This window comes from Myiozetetes cayanensis, unplaced genomic scaffold (genome assembly GCF_022539395.1).
Source record: "Myiozetetes cayanensis isolate MyiCay16 unplaced genomic scaffold, myiCay2020 scf9, whole genome shotgun sequence".
Classification (NCBI taxonomy): Eukaryota; Metazoa; Chordata; class Aves; order Passeriformes; family Tyrannidae; genus Myiozetetes; species Myiozetetes cayanensis.
The window spans coordinates 35,182,801-35,210,272 of NW_026088185.1; the positions used below are offsets into that span (position 1 = coordinate 35,182,801).

The window sequence follows — 27,472 nt, forward strand, 5'->3', positions numbered from 1 at the left end:
CACCAAATAAATCTGAGCTTAACCAATACACTGATTAACATTTTCAGCACAACACAACTGTGGACATGAACCTGTATTGAGATGATATCCCAGTATCTCCTTATGCTGAGCCTTGATTTCAAAATATTTCCAAATACTCCTTTAGTTATTGCCACATCCCCAGGTGACTTTAGCAGGGTCAGGACTGGATCCCCTATGCATCCACATGGAATGATTCCTGTTGTCTTAGCTGATATTTACATCTGTATTAACTTCATACCTTTAGAAATTAATAAAGTGCAGCTCCTCACTTCCTTTATAGACATCCAGACATATAAAAAAAAATTGCTGAGTTGTATTTATGGCTATACACTTAATTCTCGATAACAAAATAACTAATTGTTCCCAATAATTTCTTCTGGCATGTAGCAGTAGTACTTCTTGTAATCCATTTTATTCATCTGCAGTAATTCATCCCATTCAGAAGAACGGGATTTAAAAATAATATTTAAACAAGGTCGAGGATAACAACTAAAAGGTGCCCACAAGAGGCATATTTAAATGCCTGCTAAATATATTTACCTAAGTCAACAACGAAGTTTTATTTGGCAATTCTACATTTTAAAGCTATTGTCTCAATTAGGCCAAAAAGGAGGATACTGCTTATGACTGCAAGTCTCTGCCTGCATTCATTTATTGTTCAGTTCACAGTCTCTGAATACAACACAATCCTCCAACGGAGTCAGCTTTCATAATTCAGCAGTACAAAGTCTGCAAACACATGTAACCTAGATCCATATTTCACAGTGACAGCATATGATAGCAGAATGTGAAGTATTAATGCTAGTGTCACTACAGTCCTACACTCTACTGCACTTTAAGAGAAAGCAGCTGCTGAGATGAAATGTGTGCCAACTGTCTGAAGACAGAAACATAAGAAACATTCCTTCTGTTACAAAGGGAGAGACACACACAAACAGACTTTCTTTTAGACTCAACAAGCACACAAAGTTTCTTACTTTCGCCGTTCCCGTTTCTATTTCAGCACGGCCCGCGCTGTGGGCGCGGGGAACACGTGCCTGGGTGGGAGCCCCGGCCAAGGAGGAGCTCTCCAGGCAGGGGAGGGTTGGATGAAAGGGATGCACTGGGACAGGAAACTGCTGGAGTGGTGACACCCATCTGGCATGAGTCTCCAATTGTGGAATATAGAATAATTTAGGTTGGAAAAGCTCTCTGAGACCATCGAGTCCAACCGTTCCCCCAGCACTGCCAAGCCCACCCATGGCCCATGGCCCCAGGTGTCACATCGACAGGTCTTTTAAATCCCCCCAGGGATGGGGACTCCATCACTGCCCTGAGCAGCCTGTGAAAATGCTTTGCAACCCTTTCTGTGAAGACATTTTTCCTAATATCCAACCTAAACCTCCCCCTGATGCAACTTGAGGCCATTTCCTCTCATCCTATCACTTGTTACCTGGGAAAAGAGACTGACCCCACCTGGTTCCAACCTCCTTTCAGGCAGTTGTAGAGGGTGAGATCTCCCCTGAGCCTCCTCTTCTCAAGGCCGAACACCCTCAGCTCCCTCAGCCACTCCTAATACATTCAGAAAAACCCAATTTCCACATTTTTATCACAGTATCTGATGTGATACACAACATAAACATCCAGCACGCTGTTTAGACCTGCTTTAGGACCTTCCAGGAATACTACAGAAGCTTCTCAATAATCAAAGCAGTGGAACACCCTCCTGCCTGCAAACATCTTTGCCCTAACCCATCTCTGCGGAGCTCGTGGCTTGTACGTGCTACTGAGGGCTCACTTAATTAGACCAAGGGGCACGCTACAGAATTGGATTAACCAGGTGAATTTTTTTAATCTATTCTCTACACAAAGATCAGTAGAGAACCTGCTTTTTTCGATTTGTGTCTAGTCCTGGAGCAAGCCCACCAAACGATCCCCCACGTGCCGCATCGCCAGCTTCCGCACCCGGCGCTGCAGTGGGAGTGTGACATAATCTGAAACGTTCGGCCGTAATTCACTTAAGAACTAGTACAACCTCATTGACCTCCTTATCAAACAATTTATTGTGCATTTACAGACTGGACAATGAAATAGAGGAGGTAAGGTATTAATGGTGACACTATTTGGCAAGCTCATAGCGCAGTTCATTCAAAAGGCAATTTTAAAATTGAATGAAGAGGTTTGACTAGGCAATAAAAACAGCCACAATGCCAGTGAACAGTACTTAGGAGGAAAGCCTCTAATTATCCTATTTATAAATCAACAGCAATTTTACTGATGACTTCTTCTCAAACTTGATTAAAATAACTTCAAAAAAATTAAAAAATAATCAGATCATATTTATTTTATTAAATTACGATTTTAAAGCATTATTGATTCTCTTCATAAACGAAAATGATAAAAACTTGAGGACAAGAATGAGACAACATTTTTTAAGAGAAACATTTGTACAACACTCTGCAACATAATTATAGTGCTGCCCTTGGGGAAGGGGATTTTATTTTATAATGAGAATGTTTACACTGTTATGGGGTTCAATCTATCTGGGAGGGAAGGTTAAACTTCTTTCCATTAAAGACAGGCTTATAATGAAAAGCTCTGAAAGGAGAATGGAGTCTAATATAGTAGATGTAATGGCCTATTAAATGATTCACACACACAAAATGAATCAAATTCATTGTATCTTACTGCTCTTTTATGACAAAATTGTCGAAAAAATAAAACTATTGTCAAGATAATTGCATATTACATATACTGTATTACTGTAACTACTATTCTTATTGGGTGACCCACAGTCTACATTTTAGGTACATTAATAGGACATTACATTTTAAATACTTTATAGTACTGGATGTTGCACAAAAATCCCACTTTCACTCTGAAGGCAAAAATCAATTCAGACTTAAAGTCATGCTGCAATTCTGCATCATTCTTTTTCAATTAAGTTTTTGCATACATTCTTTATGATGTCATTTCTACATTCCTGCAACAGATGTTTGTTTATATCCTAATTTACCCAAATGCTGCCTTACTAGTCCCTGAAGATAACCTCTACAACCAGCTTATGTTTCCAAAACACACTACAAGAAATGTTTTCTTAAACTTGGCCCTTCAGTCTCCTGGTAAAAATCACCATCTCTGATCACTAATGGACACTGTTCTTAAAAGAGTTTGAAAGTAACAAAAAACCCATCAGAAATTAAATAAAAGTCATGGTACATCTCTAGAAAAAATAATGATATATCAGTAGGTTGAGAAGTAAAAAATATTTGGGTTTTGCACAAAGGATTGAAAGTTTTACACAAGATCTATAATACAATAATTTGGTCTGCTCCTAAGAGTTCATTAAGGAGCTGGTCTCGCAAACACACATGCAGACTGAGAAAGTCCACCTGGCTTTAGTTAGTCACCCACAGAACTGTCCATAGGTGCTCAAGCACAGTTATATTAAACAACAGAAACCTTGGTTCATTATCTTTTTGAGGTGCTAATGCTTCTTAAATACTGGCTGCACTATTTTCTTGTGTTGGAAAGTCACAATATGTACCAGGTGTTATTATAATGCAAGTGGAAGTATAAATGTTATAGGACTAAGAATGTTTTGGGCACTTTTATCCAGTAATTAAAAACACAATCAGCACTGGCCAGAGCTATCACTTTCCCAAACTAATACCCAAAACCCAGGATACCACAGATAGCTAAAACTTATCAAAAGATACTGTGCTATGTTTCTAGAAGTCTTTGCAGGTATAGCAAGAACTTCAAAGTACCTCAAAATCTCAAATAATGTCAACTAAGTTGCATAAAAAATAAGCCAGAACTTCTAAAGTCTCCTGATGGCATTTAGATTTCTCTAGGAAGGACAACCTTGCCGAAGTAGGTTATTATATTTTAATGAATAAAGGACATAGTTAAGCATTTGGAAGCTCCAATCCTTTTCTGAGCCTTTTCTAGTATTAAGAATATTTCAAATTTTTTTAATTATTTATTATATTTATGATATTGGGGGAAGTTTAATGCAAGCACCAAGTCATGAGTGGTGCATGAGGAACCACACCTTCTAATTTGAGCCACAGCTTCTATCCAGCTTCTGTGAAGAACCTGTTCAGTGAGGTTGAAAACCCCAACATTTCTCATCTACAACCGTCTATGGAAACCATCACATTTCAAGCATTACCTAGGCTATACATGCCTGATGGATTTTTTTTTAAAAATACAATTTAAAACCAGTCTAAAATCTGACACGATTTCACAGCATAAAACTATTTCTTAAAGCTTTTAACACTGACAACAGAGGCAAGAAAAAAAATTCAGAAATATTTTAATTACAGGAAGAAAGATGGGGATTTTTCACTTTTATGTTCCTATTATTAGAATTCAAAGCAACAGAAATAATCCAGATTTTATAATATGAAGTGAGATTATTTCTCCTGCAGTACACATCCTCCCCCAGAGGGTAAGACCCAGTTCTTAAGCACCAATCAAAGGCTTTTACACATAACTGCAATAAAACAAAGTAATCACTCATATCTCATTGAGGCATCCGGTACAAGAAGGTGAGAAATTAGAACAGAATATTTTCAGAAAGAAAAGTGGTGGGATAAATAGCAAATGAGTAATGTGGTTTAGTGGAAAGTGTCCCTAACCATGGCAGGGGGTTGAAATGGGATGATGTTTAAGGTTCCTTTCAACCAAACCATTCTGTGATTCTATGAATTCACTCACCTTGCTTACAAAAGCAAAATACACTGAAAAGAACAAAGCTCTATCCATGAACAAGGCCCTCTTCTATTAAAATTAATAAAGTAGCTACATACAAGTATATTATATGCAAGGAGATGGAGAAATTACCAAAGTAGAAAAACATAAACAGGAAATGGTACAGGTTGTTGAGGCCAAATTTAAGTTATTTTCCACAGGTGCAGCAGTAGAGAGTGAAGTGGGAAGCCTGAAAGGCAGCTCAATAGTTAGAGGACATGCAATAGAGAAAACAGCCCATTAAATAACTGGACTCTTAATTCACCAGTGAAGGAGCCACTCCAAGACAGTTTCTTGAGTGACTGAAGGTAGAGAAGGTTGATTGTCTTGAGAGGAGGCTCTGAATAGTTTCATGCTGCAACACTACAAGCCTCAACTACTCTTCCTGGAGTAAAATAATGCCAAGAATACACATTATCCAGCAGATGCTTTTCAAGTGAGTCATTTAGGACTGTGTGTACGTGGATGAACATTCATTCAACAATCGCTAACAGTGAAGGTTCATCAAATTAGCCATTTATTTTCCCCTTCCCTTCATATCTGATTCCAGAACCTGTCTTCTCCTCTCTTTTTAAGACTGTATTACCCACACTTTAGGCATCATTATTACTGCACTGGAATAATGCTGACACACAATGGTAGCCCATAGTTAAGGAGGAGGATGAGCTGCACGTCCTCCCTCATCATTGTGTTTGAGTATCTCCACTCACCTAACAACTGATCCACGGACAGGCAGATTTTCCAGATGAAGAGGAATATCACTACAATTCTCCCATGAAATGGTTAAAAGCTAGAAAAGTAAATACCAGAGCTTGCACCTCTGAAGACAATAAAGTGCTCAAGTCAAATTTCATATATCCAAACAAAGCATCTTCATCATCACGAGGCATCCTCCTAGTTAACATTCACTTTGGGAATTTCAAGTTAACAAATGCTTTCCAAACTCCATTTTTTCCTCAAGGAAAATCCATTTGTTTTCTTTATAGTAGGTCTTTTAAAAGGGAGTCATAACTGATGGATTACAACATGTTCCTACCTTTTCAATCTGAATTTCATAAGAATAAAATAAACCACAAATGAAAGTGCTTGTACCAGGCACGTTGAACCTTTCTTCTTCTATTAGCATATCAGTCTGCAATCATAACTAGATCAATAGCGAAGATATCTGCTTAAAAGAGCACCATGCTTTCCTTTGTCAGAAATTCATTACTTTTTATTAGGGTCATTGCTTGAAAACTTCAAAACACCATATGGACCTAATTGTGGTTTATTTTGGCAAAAAGGAAGACACTGTAGAACAATTGAGGCATTACATTCTACAATTCCATTACTTTCATCCCTCTCCGTTTTATTACTGTGTCATTAAAGGCAACTTGAGTGAGCGAAGAATTATAGTGTCATGTGTACGGGCTAGTAGATTAATAACAAAACACACTCAAGTTTAAAGGTATCTAACAGCTGTTTTCATTATTTTGTGTAAATACGCTTGAAGCATATCTATCTGATTAGTGGATAGAGTGCTCTTCTCTGTCACATGCCATGGGCACTGCTATGTGCAAGTAATCAAAGTGCTCAGAAAATGAGTTTACATTGTTCACTGCTGAAATACACAAATGTCAGAAAGTGACTGCGCATCAAAGCTTAGGCAAATCAGCTGCTGCAAACAAACAGACTCCAATGCACATCGCAGCTCTAAACACTCCTCTGCAGCACAATGGCTGAACAGGACTTATTGCCAGCCCAAATGAAGTGATGCTCGTGGAATAATAAGTTGCTAACGTATAGATGTGCCGACGAGTTCAGCACCGGGCACCGCTGAAAAGAGCTCGGCTGCTTCCAGAGCCAAACATGCACTGGTTTAATGTCATAATATCAGGCAACTTTGTGGATCTCACACAAGGTTTCACTAGAAAACAAAACCAAAAATACGATTTTTTTTTTGCCTGCTATCGCCTTTTTTTTAAAAAAAATTTTAACATTTTAAAATATTTTTTATCAATTTTTAAAATATTTTTGTGACTGAGTTGCTAGGAATTCTGACAGCTAATCCTTCCTTTTATTGGCAACAAAAAGACAACACTCCAGGCACCCAAAAAGGGTCAAAACTTCTCTTTTCCATATATAGTCACATCATCCAAGATGGGCAATTCAAACTCAGATGGCAGATAACACAAGTGAACTCCGAATCCCAAAGACGTGTGATGAAGTTTGAGGAGGGACAGATGAAATTTCAGTCACTGAAAGGAATTACTGCATAACAAATTCTTCTTTCTGTGCTTTGTTTGCTTCTAGCAGAGACTGAGGCAGTTTTAGTATTAAAACTACATCAAGATGAAAATGAAAGAGCCCTACAGACTCATCAAAATAAGAAACTTAAAATAAACTCATTCTGACTCCAACGAGTTCAATGGAATAATTCTATCCAAATGCTTCAGTGATCAGAAGTAAACTGAGGCAAAATGGAGAAGGATGCTTAGAAAGCCACAAGACTCAAACATTCTGCCTGAAGACGGTTTTTGTTTGAAGAACATCTCACCTAATGCTTTCCCAAATCCCCGTGGTTGTGAACCCTTTGGTACCACTTCAGTTTGGGCTGTTTTCTGAGGGATGCTCAGGCTACCACAAAACAACAGCGTCCAAGAAGTTGTTCATGTCTCATCCCTGGAAGTGTCCAAGGCCAGGCTGGATGGGGCTTGGAGCAACCTGGTCTAGTGGAAGGTGTCCCTGCTCAGGGCAGGGTTGGAATGAGATGATCTTCAAGGTCCCTTCCAACCCAAGCCATTTTAGGATTCTATAATTCGAAGATCAATCCCTCAAAAACTCCAGTGTGTCAAAGGGAGAGGAAGGGAGGGACCAAAAGCATTGGTTGTGACGTGGTTTTCTTCAAAAGCACTAAAATGTTCAGATGAACCCTCTACATGCAGTCAAGCAAAAATATTCCTCTGATTTTTTTTTCCCTTCTCACCCTGGTCATTATGAACATGGCTAATAAAAAATTCATCCTGATCCCAAATGCAGGCAGAGGTTGAGCAGATGAGCTGGACATACCTTGCAGGACACTGCTCATTTATGAAACACCTGATTAATGAAATACAAGACAAACACCGTGCAGAATACAGAACAGACTGGTGGTCATTTATAGAGGCTGGAAAAAACATAATCTTCATGGACCAGTTCAGGTCTCAAGACTGAAGTCAGCACTGACCAATTCATAGTCCATCTTTTTTCACCTTAATTTTGGGAATAACATCACAGCAAACGTCTGCAGCTGCCTGGCACTACTCCTGTATTGTTTAACCAACCATTCTATGAATTTATCAAACCCTCTTACATTTCAGTAGTGTTTTGACAGTCATTTCACAACTAAATTCCTCTCTGGAAAATCAAAAAAACCAAACCAAGCAACCACCCTATACACCCTTTTTTTCATTTCCAGTCTCAGCCATTTAATAATGACCAATTTATACCTAGTGGATGTTGCAAGGATTATCCTGGAACTTAAATAATTCCTCCTCTTTCATGGCATTTATCCTCTGACTGTATTTATAAAGATTAACATATATCCCCTTCTCAACCTTTATTTTGCTAGGACAAGTGAACCATACTCTTTTAATCTGCTCTCATAATACAGATTCTCCTAATCATCCTAGCAGCAATTCTCTACACCTGTTTCACAGTTTAAATTAATCTTTCTTGAACATGGGTGACCAGAACAACACACAAATTTTTCAGTGCTTTACATAGAGACGTCAATCTGTATATTTTAAAATATCTCTTCTATTTTATGTGAGACTCACATATGCTCTTTTTTGTACATATTTGGTATGGTGCAGCTTATTTAGCCAGACTAAATGTCTGCCATGTTTGTGACATTACCTGCATATTCATATAGACTGGGCCACCACTCAGCACACAAAAGTGACCAAGGGAGGGAAGATCTGCTTGATTTCTTCTCTGTTTGACATCTGTGAGAACTGTATCAGCTGGAGATAAAAAATGCTTGAGGGTCTAAAGGAGAACATGGTTGTGAATAGTTTGGGGGTTTTTTGAGAGGAAAAATTGAAGACATGCAATCCTGTCATACAGCATCCATGAGGAGTGTTCTGTCACAGACAGGGGAATATACTTAAAATCTAAGCCATCCTGGACAAATTAAATCAAGAGTCTCTTCAAACTGGTGCAGAACCAACACAAAGACACCTGTGATTTCTAGACAAAAAGAGCTGATGAGGAAGGACAGTTGGAAAGATGAGGGTTCTGGCATGATGGTGAGACATCACACACCATTAACCAGATGGTATTTCAGGTCCCTTCCAGCCCAAGCCTTAGTTCCATCACTGGTTGGGCACTAAAGAACACAGAAACAATGTGGTCTGATGATAAGTCCCAGGGCTGGGGAAGGAAGGGGGGTAAGAAATCCATTCAGCAGGTCAAAGCTGGACAAAGTCTAGTTATCTGCAAGCCTGAGCTGAGCACTACTCAAGAGTCATCTTATAGGAAACTTGCAGTTTTATGAGGAATCTACTGTAAAATTTACCACAGATTGGATGATTTAACTTGATATCTAATTTATTCTTTCTGGCTGCTGTTAGTGCCTATAACATTGCTTGAAAAACAGACTGAACATAACGATATCTTCTTTTATAAAATCCAGAACTACTGTGCTGCAAATACGGATTTCTCAACACAAAATGCTCCATCACTAAAAAAGGCAATGCAAAACCAACCCTACATACTTGAGGAAAACCTGGACCTGTTGGAGCGAGTCCAGAGGAAGCCACGAAGATGCTCAGAGGGCTGGAGCCCCTCTGCTGTGGTATGGACAGGCTAGGAGAGATGGGGGTGCTCATCTTGGAAAAGAGAAGGCCCTGGGAAGACCTCAGAGCCCCTTACGGTGCTTAAAGGGACTCCAGGAGAGCTGGAGAGGGACTTTGTACAAGGGTCTGAGGTGACAGGACAAGGTGAGGGTGGCAAAACACTGGCACAGGTTGCCCAGAGAAGCTGTGGCTGCCCCATCCCTGGCAGTGTCCAAGGCCAGGGATGGACTTGGAGCAACCTGTTCTAGTGGAAGGTGTCCCTGCCCACGGCAGGGGGTGGAACGGGATGAACTTTAAGGTCCTTCCAAGTCAAACCATTCCATGATTCTATGAAAAAAATGCAGGGAAAGCAGTACTGGACTTGGATGTCCCACAGGTCTTCAACAATCATCCCTACTACTTGCCGTTTGCAAGCCCAAAACTCCGATGAACCCTCATCACCATTTGGACACACATCTTTTCCACAGTAAAGCAGAACAGCCTCTACCTTAAAAGCACTTCTGGCACGTTTATGTTGGGATTTTCATATTTTTAAATGTATGCTAACTGAATTATTTAAAGGGAAGAAGAGGAAGATTATTTCATCTGAGAGTCACAACTGAGCAGGGGGAATGTCCAAAATATAAAATATTAAGTATTTGGAAATGCAAAGAAAAAAAAAAAACCACAACAAAAACCTAACAGCATAAAAACATTCCTTGCACAACAAAGAAATTATCTGTGATTTGGTAAAATTAAAAATCATTTAACTTCATCCCATTTGGTTATGTATAAATAAAACATCTGTGTTAAGCTGTTCTCACACATTACATAAAGGTCATCTCCATAGGACTGGAGAGCTACGCTTCAAGTTTCCTCTTCAAACTGTGATTTTATGTTTTCCATCATGTAATTTTGTTCTCTTAGTCTCTATTCTCTAAAATTCCTACAGAACATGTTCATATCTTCTCCACTGGCACTTCCATCTGACAGTACCTCTGACTGTAACCGGAATGGGCTGTCTGCAATGCAGCACACAACAGTGCTTGAAGCAGACCCAACCCACTTACAGTTCTAGTTTCCCATTTAATAACAATTTTCAAAGGGACTTACTCCACTATTCTTTTAAAAGGTCCTGCTTGTTTGGGTTTTGGTTGTTTTGGTTGTATTTTGTTTCCTCCAAACTAATACTGCATACAGGAAGTGTGGGTTTTTCTGAAGGTATTGCCATTACCCCATGAATGGCAACAGATTCCTTCATTCTCCTAAAAATGATTTCTGAGAACATTTGGTATGCTTACTGAAGAATTTCTAAAAACTCAGATATCACTTCCTACTCTTTACATTTTTTTGCAATTTCTAGCACATTACCTACTTTCTTTTCCATTGTATTACAACAAGTACCCAGAATATTTAAACAATAAGGTTCTGTCACTGCCTCATGTAGCAACTAAGAAATAATATGCCCAACACAACTGCCTCCCTCTCTGTTACAATTCTGTAAGCGTGAAATCCCTTTAAAGAAAAAAAACCAAAGAAATCCACCTTCACTTCTATGCAATATTCATGAATTCCATAATAAAAAAATATGGAATTGTTCAATCTTTGAAGGGCAGTATTTTGAAATGCAAAATCCAGCAGGGACAGCCTTGTCTATAAAAACCATCTTTCACACATGCAAAGGATTTAAGTCTGTACCTTTGTATGGATTGGAAGGGAACTGGAAGGGAATTTTGTGCCACCTCTTTCCGCCCGTGCTAACACTGTACTCCCACCAAGTGCCAAGTGCCCTCAGCTCCCACTGACTGCAGTGAAAATGAGGGTATTTAGCACTTTGCAGGATCCTACTATTAATCAATAAGCTTTTTCCACTTTGAACAGAAGAAAAAAAAACAACCAACCAAACAAACAAAAAAACCCCACAGCTTTAAGTCTGCTGTGACAATTTTAACCAATTAAATTTAAAATTCATGATTCTTATTACAGCAATTTGATACAAACTCTGAAAGTATTTCATGTCTAAACCATCCTGTACAGGGCTGATATTTAACCTGATCCCAGCCCTCACGAGAAAGGCTTTTTGTTGTGAAAGAAGAGAAGGAAGAGAGGAGAACTGAGGTAGGAAGGTGGAGAAAGCCCCAAAAAGGCCTTTGATTGTGCTTTTAAAAATGTAACATAAAATCGTATTAAACCGATCAACAATTTTACTACTCTGGAAATTAAAAAATATATTATTGTTTTAATTCAGAGTAAGTACAGTTGCATGACTGTATTGCAGATCAAATCCCAGGAGACTGAAAAGCGCCATCCACACCAGTTGCTGATGAAGGTGTCATTTTCATCTCTTCTCCCATGACATCCCTCAACTCCAAATGCCCACACTTATTACAGCAAGGTAGGCTATTCTCTTCCCAAGTTGCAAAGGAATTATTATGCATGGAAGTGCATAATAATCCAGTCCAGTCGTGACTCTACCACTGACTTCCCACATGAATATGCACGAATCAATTAAACCTCTGAATGCATCAATTTCCTTCTCGAGTAGTAATGATAATAATAATAATAGCTGCCCATTGTATAGGGCACTGCATGTAATATTTTTAATGCCTGCTAATGAAATGTGCTATTAATTATTAGGATGTGGTTTGTTTTTGAAAGCCAAGTTACCAGCACGTCTCAAGTTTGCATTCAAAGTGACACAACTTGAATATTTTCTAAGAAAACTGCCTATGGGGAAGTATTATGGAAAATCTTCCTTAAAAAGCAAATGGTATTTAAATCAGTATGAGAACTTCTAGCTCTTACCAGCTCTGCTGCAGGGAAATTTGCAGCTAAGGGGTTAATCAGATTAGATGGGAGTGGTTATAGGCTCAGTGCCACAGGTTTTGCCCTTTGTGGCTTCTCACATCCCAGACTTGGAAAATATGAGCTGTGATACTGAGAAAGGTAAGAAGCCAGCACAGCCCCATAGTGATAAATGAGTTTGCATCATCTGTCATTAGAACTTCCTGCCAACAGGGTCATTCCCTATTAAATTACCACTTGTCAATGTTTAAAATACTGATTGATAAATGACTGTGCCAAAACTGATAACACGACAGCTTTTATTTTCTAATATTCTTGGTTACCACATTCTGCTACTTCAAGATACAGATATAGTAGGGGTTTTTTTTCAAGTACTTTAGTGAAAGACAATTTAATCTAATACAAAACTAACAGGTACTGTATAATGATTGGTCCTGATATACATTACATACTATTCTTCTTGCCAAAATAAACCTACTGGTGATTTAGCGATATGGGTAGATCCAAGTTTCACATTTCATCAAATGCTAGTAATCTGTTTTATCAATATAAACTGCATTTTAATGAAAAAATTCTTTTCTTCAGTACACTTCACTTTTAATTCCCCAGAGTATGATAATTCGTTCACGCTGTAGAACAAGAATGTTTTACAAGACCTTAACTCTCCAGAGAAATTTCTCTGTAAATACAAAAAGCAAGTTTTATGGGAATGTGTTGTATGCAACATGAGCAGTACCCAACATAATAAAAAACTAGGTTGCACAGAGAATTCTGCTTAAGTATCCTTGTGAGCTATTGTGAGCCTAAATGGTTATTATGATAGTGTTTAGTGGAATACCTATATGACAGATAAAAGAGAGTCAGTAAAACTATTTTTGTCCCTGAATAGATAAAAAGAAATTACTTTTTAGCAAGTTTTGCAGAATGAATACATCCCAGCAGACCCTTCAGCCAGGCCCTTCTTTAGGAGGGCTCAGTCTGCTGCTGCTGGAGAGGTCTGGGGATACACATTTTGAGGGTTAAACGGGCATGTTCTGCCTGGAAGACCAAGCTGAGGCAACAGCTCCTCTTCTATCATCCAGAGGGAGAACAGAAACTCCTGCATGACCTCCAAGGGCACGTGTGGAAGAAGCACCATGTAAGAAAGCACCTCTGAATACAGATGTTTGAGGCATCCTTCATTCGACTGCCTAAAGCCTCGCTGCAGGTGCAGCTTCCTGCAGGCAGCACCTACCCCAGAGGTGCAGGAGGCAACCAACCTGCTGCCAAAGGCTCCAGAATGGAAAGACTCCATTTTATGCCCCCACACTGCACTTTCCTCCCAGTAGGTGCAGTGTCCCAGATCCTCAGAGCATCCCTCACTCTTGCTGGGCAACTCTTAGCGTGCCAACACCGACCCTCAGATCCCGCTTGCGGCAGGTGAGGAGGAAAGACATTCAGGGGAGTAATTTCCATCACTCAGTTCTTCAGCAGCAAGCCCCAAGGTAGGAGCAGTCTATTGGCATTATCTCATTATGCTAATGACCCATAAACCGTGGTGGCAGGGAGGCTGTGCCGACCAGAGAGGGCACGGCACTCCACGGAGGTGCCTGAGCCACCACCAAAGGCAGCAGCGACCCCCAGAACCACAATCACTGTCATTAGCAGAGCACTCCACCTAAGCTTATGTATGCAATTTCACTGGAGGGCTAATTAGCCAAAAAAACTGCTCTTCTAAGGTGTATGGCTTCCCAGATGCAAGACAGTTCTCTAGCTCGTGTGAGCATCTCTGTGTGCAACGTAGACATGTCCCCAGTGCCCACCTATAGCTTTGGGCTCTTATGGATTCCAGTCTCTCCTTGCTTATTGACACCTGCATTTTTCCAGCACAGCAAAGTTCAATCCTGAAAACCTTGTCCAAGTGATGCAATTTTTTTTCTTCTTTTTTTTTTTATTTCCTCAAAACAGACTCACCCACACGCGACAGTCACGTTTCTGTACAAGAAATACTGTCAGCATCTTTTAAAATCTTCTACTTTAGTCGTGAACTCCCTTGACTGGCCCTAGAATACTCTCTAATTTGGAAAATTCTGCCTCTCTCACACTATAACTGAAAGAATATAAAGAAAAGAATATAAACTGAAAGAATATAATCCAAATTGTTTAAAATGTCCTGTTAAGTTTACTAAGTTATAAAAAGCAAATGAAGAAGCAAGTCTGAAATCTCTAATTCTACTTCAAAATGTGCAATGCCAATAGTACAAGATACCCACCAACAAGTTTCACTTAAAAAAACACTATTTTTATTTTCTGCTGTAATTCTCATCCTCTCATGTTTCTTTTATATTGTTCCACCTAAGTACAATGTGAATTTTGAGCTCTGAGGAACATTACCTCATTCTTGCTTATAAAAACATCTTCCTTTCCTACCGCAACTTGATGCTAATAATAAAGATATACTACAATCAGAGGAACAGCAATAATAACCAAAATCTAAATTACAATTTTCATTGGAATGAATTCCAAAGAGTACATAATTTGACCCCACTTTGCTGAATGCCACAGACAACGTGGATACAGATGGGATGAGACTATTCATATAAAATCACAGAATGGTTTGGGTTGAAAGGGACCTTTAAGATCATCCAGTTCCAACTCCCTGCCATGGACAGGGGCACCTTTCACTAGACCAGGATAATGGATATCCAAATACCAACAAAGACCTTGCAGAAGTATTCCAGAGGCCTCTTCTAGCACATGGAGAAGTGAGTACCAAGGATAACATCAGTCAAAAGGGAATTGCCTTACTAGACCATCATTTTCCAGTGCAAAAGTGGAAACAGATTATATCAAAATAGACTTTATTGATTGTATAATAAAAATAATAGGATTTTATTTATGTTACAATTGAAAATATACTAAAATTAAGCCAATGTCAACATAAGTGTGAAATATGATGTATTTAACTCACTGGGCTATAAACCCCCAGTCTGATACACAGCACATATGGCACAGAAGATCAGCCACTGGTCTCCATCCCTTGCAATACCAATGCATTGTGGAGGGACAGCCTTAACTTGGAGGGGTCTTTTGTCTCTGAGCTTAGAAATACCTTGAGATGTATTTCTACATAATATACTTCACCAGAAGGCACAAAGAGCAGAGTTTGAATCAGAAATTATATGGGGTGAGTATATACAGAGTAATTGTGGCACCACAGGATGCATTATGGAAGCTGGTTGTTGTCAGAACCAGAAAACAGGAGGATTAAGTCAGTAAATATCTTATTCTGGTAAATCCTGAAATCCTTTCATCTCTTCTCATTGTCAGATAAGGACCACAGTCTGGTGGTTTGCTCTGGGAAACCCCAGCACATGCTCTTATGACAAGTATTTATCGAAAAGAAGATTCTTTATAAAAAAACATCAATAACTTCCTCTCAGAAATAGAAAAGCAGTGGTTAGATGTCCACTTGAAATATTTAAATACACATTACACATGTCTAGTGTTACTTCTAAGGGTATTCACAAGTGTTTCCTATGGTATCCATCATTATACCTCCCCTCTTCAGTGATCATTGACTATGCTGCTTGTGCTGTTTGTGTGCCCATCACCTACAGTAATTATATTAAAAGGTAGATATTTTACAGGATTAACTCCTGTGACATGATCCTTTATTACACTGGCTTTGATCAAGGGTCAGATATATTTTATTTTGCCCTACAACTGCAATATTAATCTAAAATAATCTAAAAAAGCTCACCATCGCATGCGTGAGGGTGATTGCTTAGATCACCTCTCCCTCCCAAATCCAAATGTAGATTATGTTTCAGACACAAACATACCCTGAGACATTCACACGCAAAATAAAAGAGGTCAAAATAAAAAAATAAAAAAAACCCTCCACCCTGGTTATTTTGCCTTCAGAATTTTTAAATATTTTCCCAACATCTCAGCAAAATTATGCATTTTAAAAAGACTGCAGGCACTGAAATGATTGTCAGTCATGCAAATAATCACTTACTTACACTGTATGAGTTTGGTTTGGATAAAGCAAATTACCATTTGAAAATAACTTGAAAAACACTCTGGGCTAAGAGCTTGCTTTATAAATTTTAGCTTGGCCACAATTTTTCTTAACCTTTTTCTCCTCCATCTCCATTCAGTCACTATACTAATACAATCTAAATTAAAAAAACAGCATTGAATTGCCACAGGTGCATTCAACTTTATATAAAACATGTAAAGAAATAGTAAATAGTGGCTGCAGCTGAAGGTCAAAACCTAAAGAACTTCAGAGTTAAGCAGAAACAACCCTTTCTTCTCCTTTTTTTTTTCCCTAGGATGATATTAGGCTTTGTCTAAACACCTCAGATCTTACATCTAGAATTAGCTGTTGAATAAAATATATATATTAGAAATAATAGGGCTGCAATTAATCTGTGTTTCTAATTACTCTGCTGTGAAAGTTTTACAGTCACGCAGTTGTTTATGAACACCTTAATTTTGTCCATCCTGCTGAAACGAGGTTTTTGATGTAAGTCCAGTGACCACAATAAAAGCAGGAAAGTTGTCCTGCTTTGTGAGACGGGATTTAATCCGAGAGCAGGACACCAGAAAAGCACACAGGAAGATGTGAGATCTTCCCACTGTAGCAGTTTGGGTAGCAGGCTAATGATTTTACCCACCTAATCACCTCCCGCTTTGGACAAACGATCGCTGTGTGTATGACTTCAGCCTAATTTGTCAGATCTCGTCTGACCCCATCTGCCAGGGCTGACAAGTCCGAAAGAGCTGATTTAATATATGAGACAGGGTTATCATAACTTCATCTCCAAAACCAGGCTTGGGCCACATGACTTCGGTAAGGTATGCCAAAACCACGAGACCCTCTGAAATTGGCTCGATATCAAATATGCTGAGCACCCACAGCTTTCCCTCGCGCCTGAAAAGTCTGGTCTCCGAGAAGGAATAGCCGACCCTCAAAGATACACAGGTACTGCCCTTCGCTGCCAGACAAGTCCCAGAGGAACACTGGAGGATTTTAACCCACTTCTCAGAAGTAGAGGTTTAAAGATTTAACTTTAGACGTTGATTTCTAAATGATTTGCATCGGTATTTCAGAATACAAAGTTTTCCAAGACGCTGAAACTCAAACCTTGCAGTGTTGAACCCCAGCGAGTGCATGACCTCAGCTCCTGCACTAAAAATTTCTCTACCTCAAACTACCACAGATGTATATTTAGCCTTTGAAATAACTGTAAGTACAGGCTGGTCAGGGACAAAGATCTCAAGTGTGGCCAGAACTTACTATCAGATCAAAAGCCAGGCTCTTGCAAAGTCATTTCAGTGCTTTTCATCGTTATTTCAGTAAAAAAAATGTACCTAGCTTGGTGTTGGTTGTAAGAGTATAATCAAATTGCAAAATCATACTCTATTTAGTGCCGGTCCCATTGAAGCAAAGTTCCTGTTCGGTGGGAGGAGAGTCCCTTATAAGAGGAAAAACAATTGTGCCAGGTTTAATCAAAAGTGAAAAGGATCCAGAGAATGTTCCCTTTGAGCCACATAACCCACCGCTAATTTCAAGACGGGCTCTGAAACGAGGGTAATAAAAAACGTCCTTCAGAGTAACCGAGGAGGAGTGAAGAGCAACTCCGGCTGCAGCTAATGCCAACATCTGCAAGTCTGCTCCCTGCCACAGGAATGCTTTCTGCCTACCTGGAAAGCCATAAAAGAGGTAGGGGAGGGAGGAGGGAATAAAATCCCACCACGACAACACCGAGGGAAATATCACTCCTTGGCTGCAGGCTTATCATTTTTACTGTTCTCCAGCATTTCCCTCTCCTCCTTGACCTCCCCTGCACAAAATGTATACAGAGCCGAGGAGCAGGAACCCCTCGAAGACTAAAACAAGTGGGAAATCACTAAAACAAGTGGGAAATCACTCATCCTGAACGATGCAAGTCTGCACGACAGGCACTGAGGACAGGCTTGGCTGCCTGGATAGCCCCTGATTATTGAAATACATTTATCAATTAGGGGGGTTTGCATATTATCAAACTCTTTCATTAACGATGCTTTAGCTGATTAGTCAGAACGTCGCCATAAATACAGAGTTTTGACAGGCTAGAGGCAATTTATGACGTGGAAAATGTACTGACCTGCTCACATCAGGAAACCTGACTGGAAAATAAAGAACTTGGCACTTCGGTCTGATTATTTTTTCCAAATCCTTAGGTCTGTGGTCAGGAATCAGCTTCATAAATTTTCCAATGGATGTAAGAAATGATTCCATATTAAAAGCAGAGTTGAACACCACAGCATCAGCAACCAAACTGTAAAAAGTGGTGAAGATTAATGAACATACTGCTGCCACAGAAGGAAAGGAATTATTTTACATGCAGTGAAAATACAATATATTTTCCTATAAACAAGCAAAAGGTGCAAGTGAATACTAATCAAAATCAGCCTTTGCATGTGAATTAGGGGTAGCACACGTACCTTAATCAGAAATATCTTGATTTCTGTTTATTCAGCCTTTGAAAAATGTTTAACCTTTTTAAACTAATAAATAAATTACTATTTTTAATGTAAAGGAGAACACCCTATTCTTGCTGTGGATTTTTAGTCATAAAATGGGAAGCATAGTATTACTGTCATATCTCTTAAAAGCATTACACACAGGTAGGACCCATTGTAACCTGATTTTTGTAGACTTTTTTTTTAAACTTGGAAGAAAATGAAAATTCCTTAGAGATATTCCTGTGTGCTGAAGGACAACTTATGTTTGGTTAAACTACCTGCAACAGCCCATGTGTGTCAGGTAGCAGGATACTAGAGAAATGGAGTGTTATTTTAACTTCTGTGGATATAATCCTGATTAAAAGTATATTCATTATATAAATATATGTAAAAATAAAAAATATACAGCATACAGTACCAAAAAAAAGTTTTAAAAAACTTTACATTAATATACTCAATTTGACATATTAATGTAATGTTTTGTTTTTACTGCTTTGCTTTAAAATCAACCAGACCAACCATTATAAGATGCAGTTTAATGACAACATAGGGCTTACTTCTCCACTTAGAATCAGTCTAAAGAAAACAAGAAGCTATCAAAAACCTGAAATAGCTGGAAGTTTATCCTGGCAGTGCTGCCACAATCTGAGCTACACCAACATAGAGGCAACACTAACAGAGGTAAGAAATGCTTTATGGCCAGTTGGTTTTCTCAGTATGTTATATATTGTAATACAGACCTATGGGTCATAAGATACATGAAGGACATCTGTTCATAAGTCAGCAGGCTGGTGAAAAGTATATTTGAGGTGAGAGGCTGTCATTCATCCTAACTGCATCTCTCTGCTGTCTGGTCAAGAACGAGAACTGACACTGCTCACCAGGAGTCAGCAGGAAAAGCAAAAAAAACCCCAATATTAGAGAGAGAAATAATCCTTTTCAAGGAGGCTGTGGGAGCTGAAATGCTTTCTGGCATCCCATCCTCTTCCCCACCTATGGTTTTTAAACCGTTAGTGCCTCAGTTTGGCACAAAAGTCACCTTTTCTGCACTGATTTACAGATGACACGAGGCAGTGCAGGAGCCCGGCACGTTTCTTTGCTGCTCTCTGACAGGTAGCAAAGGCTCCAGCACCATCATCTCAGCTCCTCTTGTGCATGAAATCTTATCTACCCTAACTTTTTCCTGCAGGCTCTGCAAATCAGTGGCAAATTAGACAGATTAACTCTCTAAAAACATCAGGGACAAAAAAAAAGAATCCTCCTTCTTAATGATCCAAAGCCCAGTGATCTTAAGGATCACCAACCTGAAGATTCAAAGTCCTGTAATTTTAATTGTCTCTGAAACCTCTGCACAATATCAGAAAGATACATTTTCCCTTTCTACCAGATATGGAAGATGGGAAGATGGCATTTCTTTGCAGATGTGGAGTAAGGCACAGCAGAGAGGAGATGGATTCTATCTTCTCTTAAATTGGGGTTTTTGCAGCAATGGAAATGAGAAGTGAATCATATATAATTTTATGGAGAAGCTATTGGAGGCTGCAGGAGATGCAATGGAGAATCTATTGCCCCATCCCTGGAAGTGTTCAAGTCCATGCTGGACAGGGCTTGGAGCAACCTAGTTTAGTGGAAGGTGTCCCTGCCCATGATGGGGGCTTGGAATGAGATGAGCCTGAGGGTTCCTTCCAACCCCAACCATTCCATGACTCTATGAGCTGTAAAAATCATCTTCTTTTTTTTTTTTTCTAATAAGAGAAGATACTTAAAACTGCGTATTTTGAGGATAAACGTTTGTCAGTTTACAACAGATGCACGAAAAATTACTGTCATAATAAACCAAAATATATATACAAAAAAATATTCTTTGCCTGGTGCCGAAAAACACTTCTGTTCGTTAGAACATCTGAAAATGGCTGCTACTGTTTTCAAAAGATCTTTCACTCCACTTTCTTACTTTGCAGCTCAGTAAGTGAAACATGTTGCAAATGCTGTGGCAGAAGCAGCTTGCAGAATGGCCAGAGCATACACAGACCATTATTTGAGAAATTTCAACATCAACTGGCTTAGATTATAAAGATGCAAAAGCTTAACTTTAACTTTAAATGCTCAACCCCTATTCTTAATAATTCTCCTCCCAACAGAGAGGTGAGACAGATCATGGAAATGAATTTATTTCAGTTTAAAACAAGTGAGTTTTGCTGTTTCACTTAGGTCTGTGCAGTGCCTAACCACAAAGCTTTTCAGTGGTGCTGTTATTAACTTCTTTCATTAACTCAGATTCGAGAAATACATTTGTTTTTAGCAACAATAAAGGACTGCAGCCTTTAAAACGTCTGGGTATTTTAGCACTGCACAATTTCTGAATACTAGATGAAAGAAATATAAGGATTTATCTGGTATGTTTACTGCCCTCTCTTCACAAGAAAAGTGCCGCAGTACGTTTTAATTTCTGTTTATTTCCCTAAAACCCTCTCTGTAATTTCAGCTGGATGCAGTAAAAGCTATGGCCAAGCAAGAGCTGAGTAGCTGCAGCTTTGTGAGGCATCCGTGAAACAAAGCATCACTTGCAGCCAAGGCACAGGTCAAAATCCCCACCAGCAATGGGCACACCATGGCAGCATCGATGACTTTATACAACAAACTGAGATGACTTTTTAGAGCAGATTGCTTCTGTCACAGCATCTTTATCAGCCTCTCCTCAGGGCTCTGCTGGTACCTCAGTTTGCTACAGGGTCATTGTTTACAGAATCATAGAATTGGAAGGGACCTTGAAGCTCATCTCGTTCCAACCCCTTGCGACATAAGGCAGGGAGACCTTCCACTATCCCAGGTTGTTCCAAGCCCTGTCCAACCTGGCCTTGAACAATTCCACGGATGGGGCAGCTGCAGCTTTTCTGGGCAACTTGTTCCAGTGCCTCACCACCCTCACAGGGAAAAATTTCTTCCTAATATGTAATTTATAGTTACTCTCTTTCAGTTTGAAGCCAATCTCCCTTGTCCTGACACTACACGTTCTTGCAAAATATAAATACAGAATAATTAATTTTAAAAAAAATTATACAGAGAAGGACTCCTCCATGGTTATGATGCTGTGGACAGGAGGACACCTTAAGTAACACGAAGCAGCACAAAGCAACACCTACCATGAAAGAACCTGGTTGTATCCATACTGAAAATCCCTTTCCTGGCATTTCTGGACAGGATACGCCAATTGGTTCTCATGGAAGTAGAGGACCTTTTTCAATTTGCCAAGGTCAGGGCGGAGGGCAGCGAGTTCAGCCAGGTTAAGCACTGAGCTTGCAAAGAGGATCCTGGAAAACAAGGAGAGCAGTGTTTCCTGTCAGTGAGTGTGCTCGCAGGGGTCACCCCTTCCCCTTCCCTCCACTCCCCGCCCCCCCCAAGAAAAACATAACCCCTATAGGGACACATCAATAGCTAAGCCTTAATACCATGTAGCAGCATTCGAAGTTTTGATCTCTTAAAAAGCAGCTGCTAAGAACCCAACTAGAAAAGCACCGAATCTCATTGGTCTTCCCAGCTCGGTTACAGAGAGATGCAAAATAAAAAAAAAAAAAAAAAAGCTGGATGGATTTTATTGAAAAAGGCAAGAAAAGCTGTATCTGAAGGACAAATGGAACAAAGATAAGGCTGACTAGGGAATACTTTGCTTGCCAGTTTCATTACACTTTACTTCTTTATGCAACCGACTACTGAAATTCAATATATGAGCAGGAATGGCACATGTTCATGTTATGACATAAACCCTTTTGATTTATGCAGTGCATTTATCTAGCATGGTCTGCTTTTCTTCCCCTCCCCACCCACCCTTTTTCTGTTTTACTTTCACATTTTTATTAGGTATCCTCTGTAATGAAATGTTGTTCCTACCCTTGCGCCCCAGTCCTGCCGCAGCACTCCTGCTATTCCACAGCGCACACCACTGCATGCATCCTTCAATTAGATAAAGCAGGCACAAACAGCACTAACAAGCTGCTATCTTAGCCCTGTATAACTTCCCAGGCCATCAGAAAACGAATGTATTTAAATGTGTAACACGAAATCGTGACCCTACTGTAACCAGTGGTAGATTTCCCTGCGTTTCACCAGAAGTTTGGGAGCATCTCCTGGCCCCTGGCTCTCGCTGCTTCCAAGCAAACTGAATCTTGAACCGTCAGAGAGCTGCAGAGCCTCAGACATTTGTGTTCTGTGTTTCTTATCATGAGGGGTTAAAAAAAAAATTGAGATCTGATATTTATTGCACAGAGAACATTAAGCTTTAATAAACTACTTTCCAACACAGTCTATTTCTGAATTGGTTTTTTTTTGCTATGCGCCATTTTAGTGGTTCAGATTCGGAACTGATTTATGTAATGTTTTATTATTTTAAAATATTTCCTGCTTTTTCTATCTTTTTCCCCATTTTTTTCACATTCTTCCTCTTTTTACACGAATTTTTTGTTCAAGGTTACTGCCAAACCCACATCACTAATATCATAAACTTCTGATTCTAGCTGTCAACCTCAAAACTCATGAACTTCCCCACTCATACATATCATACCATATCATATATATCACATCATATCATATCCTACACTAACTTACACCCTTCTTAGATAATCTGTATCTGCAGAACAAGCAGTTCCTAGAGAACAGATCCTGTATCCATCTTCATCAACCTGAGTCAATGCTGATCTGAAAGGCTTACGAAAGTAAGAGATGAATGTTATTGCCTTGTTCATCAAATATTTGATGGTTCTAGAGGGCCTGTCAAACAGAATGACAATTAAGATATGAGCTCAGGTTGATTACAAGCCATACTAGGAGGAAAAAATAGTTTTACGTAAGTCATTACTTATTTGTCACCATGAGTAATGACCTGTGGACCTTGTAATGACCTGGGTGCCAGGCTCAAAAGCAGAGACAGGAAAGCTTCCTGGGGGCAAAGCAATATCCCTGCTCAAACACTGCTGTGAGTTTAGCACTGGAGTGACAAAGAAAAATGCAAACTGGAGAAAACATACCCCAAAAATTACAAAAAGGAGATGGAATGGCTGCTTGGAAAAAAACAGGCTTTTGGTGGGACAAGAGAAAATGGTTTCCCACTGAAAAAGGGTGGGTTTACAGTAGACATAGGAAAGAATTCTTGGCTGGTGAGGTCCTGTCACAGGTTGCCCAGAGAAGCTGTGGCTGCCCCATCCCTGGAAGTGCCCAAGGCCAGGTTGGACAGGGCTTGGAGAACCTGGAATAGTGAAAGGTGTCCCTGCCCATGGCAGTGGGTGGAACGAGAGGAGCTTTCAGGTCCCTTCCAATCCTTTTTTGAGACGAGTTCAGAAGAAAACTGATGCAGGATAGCAACGATGGTCTTGGCTCAGCTTGAAGGAAGGGAGTGGAAAAAAGGGATGGCACACTGGGACTGAAAACATGGGAAGCAGCACAGAGCAAGGATGGAAGTGGAAACAGTGAAGGTGCCAAGGCTGACATGCTGACTGGAGAGAAAAGGGCAATGGGGAGACAATGAGAAAAGAGATCCAATTGAAGCTTTAACAAAACCATGTAGCTCTGAAACATCTGAACTTGCTCAGATCGACAATGGGATAATTAGGAGAAGAATATGAAAAAAAGATGGTTATAGCCACAGGAAAGGAAAATAGTGTTTGTAGTACTGGCTTAGGCAAACTGGAGGAATTCAATAGCATCATTAGAGTGTGCTGGAGGCTGGCAATGGCAAGAAGGACTGAAAACTTGGAAAGCTTGCAAGAAGTAGACCTAAATTTTCTTCACTGTAAATAGAAAGTGATAAGACTCAACTAACAAGCAGATCACTTATCGCTGCCCAGCTCAGCACAATAAACTGGTGTCAAGAGAAAACTGTTGCAATGACAAGCAGATTCAGATTTAGAGCCTGAAATGACACTGCTTACGTTTCTTACAGCAAGAAAGAAAAATAAAAAATAAACCCATTTATTAGAAAACGCCCTCCTTGATTCGCTTGCGTTACTTCACAGCACTTCCAGAATTTATCCCAACTATGAGACGCTCTTACACTCGCCTCTTTACTGGCATAAAAGCTGTTAACTACCAGCACTAACCAATTTCCCTGGGTTTATAAGCTTAAATAACACCTGACAGCACGAGTCCCCCCGAACATGCCCACAGAGCAGCCGCGTACGCGGCTAATGGACTCACGCAGGGCACTGGAGGATACGCTGGAGTGTATTTCCATTTAACACCTATTACAAGGGGAAGAAAGGAAAGTTTATTATAATGGAACGTGAGACATAAATATATGTCAGTTGTCATTCCGCGTGACATCAACTTTCGTTTTACCTCGGGTTATTATTTAAGTAATAAATCCTAACAAGGTGAGCTTTATCATCCCACGGAGTGTATCCGGGAGGTAGAGACACAAGGTGATGGCAAGAACGCTCGAAACATGATAATTCCTGACAGCTGCTGCTTGAGCACAAGTTAAATTGAACAGTTTATCTCAGCATAAAGATGTTATAAGGTTTTATGTTTAATTTAAAAAAATTAACATAAAACCCAGAGAAAGCAGAGTTAGGCAATCTTTCACAAACATGACATACTACAATCACTGTATAAGCTGGATTAGTACTTATTACCATGCTACTAGAGAATTAAGCTGTTTTTAGACCACCAAAGAGCTTTAAATTGCAACTTTTGTCTCTGTAAGAGAAACCTATATTTAAAACGTCTGCTAAATTCAAATTAACAGCTACATCATTAACTTACCATCTCACAAAACCCCCCTACAATTCAACCGCTATTATGGTATCCTTATCGAGACCTATCAACACTACAGCATTTAATACATACAGTACTCTTCAATAAATACAGTGTGTGAATCCTCACTAAACCTGCGCTGAAGGTCACATTCCTGACACACTGCCTTAGCTCTCCTCTCCGAAACATCCCTGAGTATTTTGCTGTGGGACAAATGACCTTCTTGCACAAAGCAAGTAGCCCCAGTGCCTTGGAAACTGGCCAAATTTCAGGGCCACCATCACACAAGCTGCAGTCTAACACCAAGCTTGTGCATCATCTGAATCAGTTCACAGTCCTTCCGAGTAACTGCTTGTGTGAAATCATGTTAAGCATGTGCTCAACTAATTCAAATATTCCTGGGAAGGAAGCTGAGCGTTTCTGCAGGTTTAGAGCTCTGGCATGTCCAGAGAATGCTCTGCCCTTTGCTACTGTCTTCCAAGTTATTTCACTCCAAAGGACTGAAAATCAGTAAAATATGAAAGCCTTTACTTTCTTTTTTAATTACCAGCAGACAAAATGACTAATACAGGTTTCCACTTATATCAAGCAAATTATAATAGTGAAGGTGCTAAAGTATTTTTATTTGGCTTTATAAATCTTCTTTGTGTCATGCAGCCGTGATTTACTCTTTTATGGCATTGCCCTAAATCTTTCAATTAAATTCCCATGCAACTTAACTAAAAACACATTTCGCCTTCCCCTTGGGAGACCACACAGGGCATATTTATGTATCTATGGATATGGAGGCTGAACTCCACCAGGCTTATAGAACAAAGCACGTTTAAAACAGCACCTAAGTTGTACTGGAATGTTCCCCCTGTCTGGCAAAAGCTCTGCCAGCAGGAAAGACAGGTGGACATGGACACCACATGGCAGCACAGGTAAACCAGTGCTCCCTGGAAAAGGAGAACTGCTGCAGGATATGATCCCACAGTGGCAGTAGGGACTCTGTTTCTCTGCAAATGAAACACTAAACCATAATTCTCTGCTGCAAAACAACTACAGCCACAGTAAAATGAATTTATGATTGAAGACCTGGCAGTCCAAAAAAGAGGTACGAGGGCTCTTTGTCTGCCAGGTGCAGTATTACAATAAAACAGCCTTAAGATTTGGGTAGGAGTACAAATATGAGCCTCTTAGGGGAAATGGGTACTAAAAACTGCTCATTTAGATAGCTCTGACTGAACAAGTCAGATGCTGGCACAGGTTGCCCAGAGAAGCTGTGACTGCCCCATCCCTGGAAGTGTTCAAGGTCAGGCTGGACAGGGCTTGGAGCAATCTAGGATAGTGGAAGGAGTCCCTGCCCATGGCAGGGGGTGGAACAAGATGAGCTTGAGGGTCCCTTCCAACCTAAACCATTCTGTGATTCTATTTCTGGATTGCATTAGAGTTTATCCAAACCATTCTGGCTCTATGTTGCCTCCCTAAAGGCCAAGGCAAAGCCAAGAAGTTTGATCCTAAACAGAACCACCTCGAGAAACAGGGGCTTCAAAGGTGATGGAGGCTTCAAGCTCCTCGAGATCAAACCTCGTGGCTTCAGTTCCTCCATCACAAAGTTTCCTTGATTTCAACCCAGCAATTAAACAAGTCCATGGATTTGGCTTTAAGTTATCTTTCAAATGTAAACTGTATATCAAATATCACTTTTAGTGCCTGGAATGTTAAACACACCAGTTATTTTTGTTTATCACACACAATTTTACATGATCAACTTTCAGAAGTTGCATTTTTATCACTAACCCAAGAACACACAAATTACAATCCCATATAAAATGCTTTTCCCTTTCCCATTGCACAATAGATGACACTGAATTTCTGAACAATAA

General features: G+C 39.7%; 1 protein-coding gene across 22 annotated transcripts in view; it reads right to left on the reverse strand.

Moving 5' to 3' along the window:
• Positions 1-27,472, reverse strand: part of GTDC1 (glycosyltransferase like domain containing 1) — a 208,266-nt gene that overhangs the window by 98,089 nt on the left and 82,705 nt on the right. For 19 of the 22 annotated variants that reach the window (XR_007632105.1, XR_007632106.1, XM_050340496.1 and 16 more), the window contains 2 exons: positions 22,004-22,171; positions 18,500-18,673 (listed from right to left, as the gene is read on the reverse strand). The exons of 1 other annotated variant lie outside the window; for it this stretch is intronic. Coding sequence is in view for 17 of the 21 variants with exons in the window: in XM_050340496.1 (XP_050196453.1) it covers positions 18,500-18,673; positions 22,004-22,171 (342 nt within the window). In the remaining 4 variants the exon portion in view is untranslated. Of the gene's footprint in view, positions 1-18,499; positions 18,674-22,003; positions 22,172-27,472 lie in introns of those variants that run through there. 2 more of the 22 variants (XM_050340513.1, XM_050340510.1) reach the window with 1 other exon arrangement.